At 38.5% G+C, this 9,330-nt stretch overlaps 1 protein-coding gene across 2 annotated transcripts in view; it reads left to right on the top strand.

Annotated features, from left to right (window-relative positions):
• Window positions 1–9,330, top strand: part of LOC108755060 (inositol-pentakisphosphate 2-kinase) — a 119,301-nt gene that overhangs the window by 84,760 nt on the left and 25,211 nt on the right. The window contains exon 2 of one of the 2 annotated variants that reach the window (XM_018497804.1): window positions 4,385–4,596. In XM_018497804.1, coding sequence (XP_018353306.1) covers window positions 4,387–4,596 — 210 coding nt within the window. In that variant the 5' untranslated portion in view covers window positions 4,385–4,386. Of the gene's footprint in view, window positions 1–4,340; window positions 4,597–9,330 lie in introns of those variants that run through there. The other variant, XM_018497803.1, reaches the window with a different exon arrangement.

Raw genomic sequence — 9,330 nt, 5'->3', positions numbered from 1 at the left:
ATATATATATATAGAGAGAGAGAGAGAGAGAGAGAGAGAGAGAGAGAGAGAGAGAGCATATAAATACTCATAAATGCCATTAAATGCTGCCTTGGATACAGGACGTTCCAGATGTATTTTCTGCCAAGTAACAGAAACTGAAGGAAACGGTTCTTCTCACGAAGTACGTTCCGAGTACAATAGTAATTCGTGCTCGAGTCCAAAAGGGATATTTGTATCCAGCTGGGTAAACGATAAACGCAACGCAACACGTTGATAACCAATAAACGTGGTACGGCGTCGTTGAAACTTTAGCGTTGCACCAACCTATCACCTTCTAAGCTTCGACATATGACGAAGCGTGTATAATAAGATAACCGGCCTTGTAACGAGATTATCACTGTGTGCGACGCGCTACTGGCTCTTCTAAGGTATAGCGATCTCGAGATAGCGACGAGAAACAATTATCTTTTAAACGCGCACGATCATCGCGACGGTTAGGCTAACGGTAAAAGATGCATTCTATTACTAGCCGACCAGCGTGGAAACTGTATATATAACGCCGCTATATCGGTTACAAGTTACAACTTGCTACAAGCTTAAAAAATGGTTATTAAAGACCACCTGCTTGTTGCTCACAAGATGTGGTAGATAAGGTTACAGGTACATGATAAAACACCGACAATTGTCAATTATTACGTTCGTTCTACTATATATTAATTTTCGATATATAGTCTAATCTAGTAATCTATGATCGTCATCGCGCGTAAGGTTAATATTACTTGGTTTTTGTGTTGTAATTTATTTTGCAATTATAGTTATTAAGTGATTCGCGATAATTCTTGGATTAGCGCGCGGGGTATCAATATAGTTTCAAATGAGAAATTACAAAATTACGGTAATTTACAAAAAAAATGATTTAAATATCGACAATACTCGCGTATCTCGAATTACGATGAGTTATATTAAAAGTGAGGTAATAAACGAACAATCTCATTATTCCAGTCAGTTCATAGTCAGTTCTTATATCTCTAATATCGTGTGCGTGTCCTAAGTAGGATAGTTTTTAGATGTCACAGACCAGTATTCGTAGCTCGTTCTTATTTCAAGACCGTCTTACGTTACACTGTTGAAAACCACTGTTGCAACCACGAGCTTCCTTTACATGCAAATGAAGCTTGTGCATGAACGAAATTAAAAGTAACGAATGATTTCACTGAAAATCAAGTTACGGTAGTTATTTAAATGAACGCGTACATTGAATTTATGAAATTTAATGTACTAATTTCTTTAGTTAATGATATTTAAGTATATTTCTAACAGTGTAAGATGTTAATAGGATTTTCTGAAATTGGTTCATGACTTCTTAAGACTGCACTTAGGGCAGTCTTAAATATCAAAATAGACTATCGATATCAGCCGCAGAGTCGCATTAGCGCCTTAAGACATTACTGAAGACAGGTCTCGTAACAAGAACGGGCTATAAACTCATTATTGTTGATGTCGAATAAATATAAAACTGTTCGGAAAAGAGATTTATTCCATGAAACAACACGTTCGAATCAAAGTTTTCCGACGTGACAATTTTTCGAAATCAACCGTTGGAAACGCGCCTTCTAGGCTCTCAACTTACTCGTTCTTGATGGCAACGTGCTCGTTGCAATGACGCTTTCGAAAGTTCGCGGTTCTCTTTTTACTACCGGCATAAATGACTTCATTCGCGTGACTCATCGTCTCGTGTCTAGTGTATACGGAGTATACCGTATGCACACTGTGTGTAGCTGCACGGACGGTCATTGGAAAACCACGCGATGTGGAATAGCCGATTTCGCGAGTTCTTGAAGCACGACCTGTCGACGGTGTCGCTTTCCAAGCGCCGGCTTGAACCTCCTCCCGATGTTACTCCGACTGCTGGATCAGACAATTTTAAACCGCCGATTGCACAAGAACCGCTTTACGAGCGTATATTTTTACATTACCATTCGAGAAGGACAGAGCGGCAGGTCTTGACAAGTCTGTAAAATTCAACAGCTGGTTATTTGTCAATAACCAGCATAATTAAATGTAGCCGCCTGGCGTTACGTGCTTGATAAAAAATCATATTTCTACCTGTGTGTCTATCCGATATCTGCATGTTTTTATTCGTTTTAAAACCGTCTGACGAAATTCGACCGAATTGATCTCGTCATCGAGAGAACGTTTTTTTTTTTTTCTCTCTCTCTCTCCTCTCAAACAGACGATATTTCGCAACTGAATCGAATCATTCACCATATCACGAGGGACATTTATTCGTCAGAGCGTAATAGCGCGCGCGCCGTCACTTTACGATGAGTAATAGCGTAACGCAATTCTATAACTTGGCTTCGCTGCGAGCAAGGTTTGCGACAACTACGTATACGGCTCTACGTGCACGAGTAATATTTTTCTCTTTATGAATATCAAGTGATTCGTCGAATCGCAGTTTCACGTGTCTACGTAGCTCCTTTCCCTCTTCGAGAGAGACAACGTTCTCCGTATCGCGTCTTAATCGCGTCTATCACGCGGGGTCGACGTTGCTTGCAATTACGTGGTCATTGACAGCGCTTGTAATTACGTCACTGGAGACTTCGAGGCTTCGAACGTAAACCTAAAAGGTGAGGCTGGAAAGGGTTTTCTAGTGTGAGAAATTCGTATTCCTGAATAAGGAGTTTACGTAACTCGAAGCGGTAAGGCGGGGTAAAACAAACGGCGGCGCTCGTCGGTGTTTTACACAAATTCGTTTCGTGCGAATCTAGCACGGGAGAAAGTGTTGCCTCCGCTGACCGTTTCATTAGCATTGTACATGTGAGACGACACGTCAGACTGTAATGACTGTATGTTACGTTCCCAGTCTGCGCCCAAGGAACGAAGACTATACTCGCGGCTGCACGATCTACCTTCGTGGTACCTTTGTGGTGCGATATTAAAAAGGAATGCTGGAACGATGGCCGTAATCGATGTGTCGATAAATATTGTTTCAATTCCAAATTGTACAAATGTCAATAATAGTAATATCTCGAATTCATTTCTTTTTCACTATCGTTCTATCTTACTCCAAACGCGTACATTTATCCTTATCTGTAACATATTGCAGCGCCATCTCTCTTGCAAAATCCGGCACCTATTACTAAACACAATTGTACTTTTTCATGTTTGTTTCTACCAATGTAGTTTTAAGTTCAATCTCAGTTCTTCAGCTAACTTTCCTCGTTTGTTTTTCTCGAAGAATTAGAAAAGAATGAAGACTAAGTTGAATTCCCTCCCCTCCCCTCCCTCCCCCCCCGAGATTAAAGTTAATCTATACATTGATAGAAACAGACATTGGTCTTTAATTTGTTCATTCTATACCAACTAAAACTTTTGTATTAAGAAAATGTCTACGTCAGATGATAGCTGCGCGAATTGAAAAATGTAAGTTTTTAACATTTTTGTTTCGACTTTAATATAAAGTTCACCTCTTAATTTCGCGTTCTATTTCAATCCTGTAAACAGACATTTTTGATTCCGTTCGGTCAATTCGGAGATTTCACTCAGCACTTTGCAATATGCCAATAATTTCGTCAACTCAAGCATCGCCTCAAAGGAAGAGAATAAAATATGTATTTCTAATGCCGATGGAGAGAGACTCGATGCCACTGATAAGGACGTGATCCTGCTGTAGAGTTAAGGCCAAACCCGCGAAATGATAGCTCTCAGCCGTGAAGATATCTACGACGACCGATCTCGATCTCCGAAGCGTCGCGAAATACCGTCGCGCAATCTTGATAACGGATCGAAATCGATCGGTCGACATTTGAATTGTCACGGTTGTGTACGATAATATAAAACGCCGCATCGGCCTTTGCTCGACTTTCACCAGCTCGCCAGGAGGCGAGCGATTTTTCTTCAACGACTGCCGCTACTGGTCGACAAAGTCGAGCTTAAGGAAATGTCATGGCTGCGCAAATCTTGACCGACTTGATATCTCACACGGTCGCGCGTTACGTCAGCGTAGACATACATTTAACAAAGATATCAAATCACGACGCAAAAGCTTTTCCCGAGTCGCAGTTTTTGCCTCGTCGAGGTAATGAATTTTGTTGCGTGCCACAATTTCTCGTTCTAGAACTTGAAGTATTTCTAGATTTTTTTTCCAGACAGACAAATTTTCCTACTATTTCCGTATGCGATATCATAAAGATTATAGAAATCCAATGGACACTTAAAATTTCTTCCACCTGTCATCGTTGTTCCTTATATTCTCTTTCAAAGCATTCGATCAGTCGTATTATTTATTACAATCGATGAGAGATGAATATTCGAAATATCGTTGCTAAAAAGAATTTGCCAAAATTTTCATGAAATTTACATTAAATTGACTAAACATTTTTTCTTTATCTGCTTACAGATATGACGATACGCGTTGATGAGAAAGGCGTCGAGGCATTACATTTGAAATCTATCATGTTTCTCTTGGAAACGACATCTGCTTCCGCCGGAGATGCGGGAGAAGAATCATCGTTCGATTCCGAGACGAGTTTATCCCTTACGGCTCTCACCGTAGAAGATGCGATTTATAAAGGAGAAGGAAACGCCAATATCGTTGTTGCCCTACCACACGTAAGTTAACTATATATATATATTTTTTTCTTATTTTGTGTATTGTGTCTCGGATATACTATTAGATATTAGCAATGACAAGAAGCAATGGAACCCAATTCCTTGATTTAAATAACATTAAATTAATTTAACTTGATGTATATAAAAAAATGTAAACCAATTCGTGCTTGTCTTCAAAGTACATTCATATTAATATGTGCACTTTATTATTAGAAAACTTTTTAAATTGGAAATTGTATAAATTTACATGCAAGAAAGAAATGTTATTATAGATATGAAGAATCTCGATCGAATATTTTTCACTCATGTGTGTGTGTGTATAAATTTTTGAGTTGAATTTAATATATTGTTGTTATTTTCTTGAGTTAAATCTCGTTTAACTTTATTACTTTTAATTATATTAACGACATATTAAGCAGGAAACACAGCGGCAACTTATATACAAAAGATTAAAAATAAGTCAAATTACTAGCTTGAAAGAACAAGAAATCTTACCTATAGTAATTCCGTTTCTTTTATTTGCTCTTTTATATTTCGCAAAATCTTGTCGAAGAATCCTTGAGAATTATTCCTTCGAAGATCTTTATGATTTTGCGACCGAGAGTAAGACAATGCCTAGATAAACTCGAATTTTCTATTTTGCTTTCTTAGATTTTGTGAGATCGCTACGTGCCTAATTCTTTTTTTACTCCATTTTTGAACTACTGTCCGCAATTTCGATTCTCTTTTCAGCTTCTTTTATTCATTTCGTGCGAGGCGTTCAATTTTGCAACTGTCGCGAAGGTGTCTTTTAACAACACAAGTAAAATTTTCTGGATTGCTAGATTTGATACACGAATGAGAGGGCAATGTTTTACTTTCACACACAATGTGTGTGTGTGTGTGTGTGTGTGTGTGTGTGCAAAGATGTATTAGATACTTCTAAATGGATTAATTTCCTTAGGAAGCTCTACAAGTGCGTAAGTATAATGTCGAAGAGAAGCCCGTTTTATAACGTTTAATATCTGTGTAACTGATATAAATGTTGCTTATAGCGAATAACAAATTGCATATAAATGCAATACAATTAAGATGCAAATGCGCAAAAAAAAAAATATGCGCATAACTAACTATTCGTCGGCAACGCAATAAATGCCACTGACAGATGAAAATATAATAGGTAGGAAGGCGTTTTGAATCACTCCCACGATAATCGATTGTACGAGTTGTCTCGTCAACAGATAACGACACGCGTAATTTCTTTTTGCGTAGTTTTCGTATAAAAGTCTCAACGAGTTATCATCGCGCGATGATAATTTCGCATGAACAATCTCGAATGCAGAAAAACACGATAGTTGCTAAGACGTTTGTTGCTAATAATAAGTAAAAATGTGTTAATATTGTGAAAAAAGAGATGAGATTCTCGTGTTCGCGTTGTTATGCCATTCCGCAAACATTTCTGACGCGGAAAACCTATTTAATACTGTGTAAAAAGTCTATCATAGACAATGGAAAAACACGTGGAAAGATTTTGCTGAAACATTAAAAAATTCTGAAAATAACTTTGTTAGACCATCAAAATAATTATGAGGAAATCTCAAGCATGAGTATTCTCACAATTAATTTTAGCGTCCAACACATAATTATTTCGATGTTCCAACAAAGAAATTATTTTCAAATCTGCATCTAGCTACATTTTTATAAATATTCTTAGTATTATATTTCAATAAAATTCTCTCTTCTGCTCACATGGAACATTCTCTGTATGTAAAAAGTACCAAGTACCTTAAATTCTACGTACACGATACTTCTCTGACTCATTCTACAAATTAACGTATAATTAATAACCGCGTGACCAATCGAGAATTGTGTTTTAATAATGCAGATTGTATCTCTTCTCTTCGGGGTAGGAAGGGGACGCCCGTTAGCCGATCATGCGTAGATGTAGTAGTTATATATTTCTTTAGGAAGCGGACAAACAATCACAAGTATAAATAATTTCGTTTAATTGCCCGGGTTATCCGCACCGACCGCGTTCTCTTATCTCTGCCGTTTATTAATGCAGACCGCGTCATCGTCGTTATCGTCATAGGAAATGATCAATTTTACTACTTTGCGCGTCTTCTTAGGTGCGCAATATTGCGAGAGATCGAACACGGTCGAATCGCGATACGAATCGCGCTCGTCGTTTCTATCCGATGATGCATCGTGGACTTTATCACGGATCGATAATAATCAAGCGTGTATGTGTTCAACTTGTATGACCTGGATTGAATTACCATAATTATCATAATTATGCCGCGACGAATTGAGTGTAGTCTCTCAAAAAATTGTAATTACTATATCGAAAAGATCGATAGAGGCTATATCGAGGATGTTTTGCGTAATCACGGATATATCATAATCCGTTGAAGTTGAATATTACATTTTATTATTTTTAGTTTCCATAAATGTAAATTAATCTATTTCTGTAATTTCTGTAGTTCCAAAGTAAACAACATCCATATTAACAACTAACTAAGTGAATAATAAATTTAAATAAATGTAAAAATATTTGAAAGTGGCTAAACAATTACAAAATATAAATAACAAAGAGCACATACAGCCACAACAATAGACGTTAACGCAAGTCATATATTTAAAATTCACAAATAAATAAGTAGACGTCTCGGTCAAGACGTTTGACCATCAGTGTCAGCACACATACGAGATGACAAAAAATGAAGATCTTACAAACTAGAAATTAACGTCTACTTATTTATTTGTGAATTTTTAATGCTCTTTATTATTTATATTTTTTATAAATTTAAACGTTTCATTCAAATTCTTTTAAAATCTATACGGAACGAAGGAACGACTTTTACTCAAGCGTCTAAAAATCTAGATACGGATCTGAAAATAATTTTGCTGGCCTATCAAAATAATTATGCAACAACACTCTTAACAGCTGGTAAAATATCAAATTACTAAAATATCATTTTGCAGCATAATTAGTTTCCCACATAAATTAGTTCGATTGTCCAAAATGATTTGTAGATATGCATCTACTTTTTAGATGCTTCAGCAAAATCATTCTTTCTGTGCAACAGTGAATATTTATTGTACCTTCGCTAGAAATCAATCGAAATTTTAAGCAGGAAATTGAACGTTTTATCACCACTTGGACGGATTCAACGTGCGCTTATACAATATTGATAGAGATTCCGATTAAGTTTCTAACGCGTGATTTCTCCTGTCGCACGCGAACGATTTATTAACGATATTCCATCTCGTGTCACATGGCCGACGCGTACATCGATGACAGCGATGCATGCACACGTACTACACATTTGAACAATGTAACTCCGGATCTCCGTTTCACATCGTGTGGCCATCACCTCGGTAGACTCGTCGTCGGCGAGTTTGTCGAACTTGCAAACGGTCAGCTGCACAACTCGGTGGCTGACAGTGGTCGGATAAAAGAGAGTGGATTAGAGCTGTCCTTTCTCGTATATTTGTCAATACCTTTAAAGTATTGCGGCGATATTCGCAATATCGAGAATTACGCTGTGTTCAAAACCTTTCCACAGTGCCTGAAATTCTCTTCACTGAATAAACATTAAATAAGCGTAAGCATCGCTAATCGGAAATTTGTCTGGTTTGCGGCGCATCGGTAAGACGTGCGTCGACTTGCTCCTCTCTTCCTCTTCCCTCCCTCTTCTCTTTCTCTTCTCTTCGTTTTCTTTCCTCCCTTTCGTCACGTATTTCCTCTTCACGTAGCGACCTTAACCCGTGCGTTGAGTCATCCCCGCCGTGGCTTTTTATAATTTTATTACGTGACTCGGCTGCATTGACTTCGAGGGACTTCGGTATATCTCGGTTGCGAAGGGAGGACGAAATCGTCGAATGAAAAAAAAACTTTGAGAAACGCTTCAATACCGGAGCGTTCCATTACCGTTTATATAAATGAAAGTGCAATGCACGTTTTTGCCATTTCCCTTCAATTCCCGAAGACTAAAGTAGACTCGTCGATATGTCTACCCGATGGGGTAGACTCTGCCCATATAGCACATTTTATCCGAGAGACATCTTGGGAATATCCTTAAGTTAGTAGTTTAGAGGATACAGGGAAGTCCTTTGGACGAGATTTAGGTCGTCTCTTGGCGAATCTATGCCGTACGAGTCGGTTCTCGAGAGAAGATTCTCAGCAAGAAGAGCTTACGTATCTTAAGATACGTTCTGTCATCCTGGTCGGTCGCTCGTCGAGCGTACGTATTGGTATACCGGGGCAGAGAGTAAATTAAATCGTTAACCATGACACCAGCTGCGCGAGAGCGAAACGTCGTTACGCTGTGTTGACATATCCACGAACGCTTCGTTATCTTTCTGCGTGCGCCGTGTTTATCGACACCGACAGCTTTACGACGGCTTTAACGAGTCCGCCGTGTTTGAATTGTTCTCTCTCCCGACTCGTTCTTCTCCCAACCTAGCCACCCAACCTAACAATGTTGGTAACCTGGTTTCCTGGCGATAGCGTTCTGCTCGATAACACCGACCGCGGTACACGTCCTGTACCACGTGCAACCAGTTTTCTCAGTAATGGCGAAGAATCCCTCCTTTAGCGTATCTCTCGTTCAGCTACATGTGAAAATACTGGACTTGATACCTGCATAGCGCGAATGTATATATGTGTACAGTAAGTCAAGTAAGAGCGTGGTCGAGTTCATGTTATTCGCCTTGAGATAGGTTCGAATAGTTTCATACGATATATCTAAA

This window comes from Trachymyrmex septentrionalis, unplaced genomic scaffold (genome assembly GCF_001594115.1).
Source record: "Trachymyrmex septentrionalis isolate Tsep2-gDNA-1 unplaced genomic scaffold, Tsep1.0 scaffold83, whole genome shotgun sequence".
Classification (NCBI taxonomy): domain Eukaryota; kingdom Metazoa; phylum Arthropoda; class Insecta; order Hymenoptera; family Formicidae; genus Trachymyrmex; species Trachymyrmex septentrionalis.
This window is presented reverse-complemented; position numbering and strand designations above follow the sequence as displayed.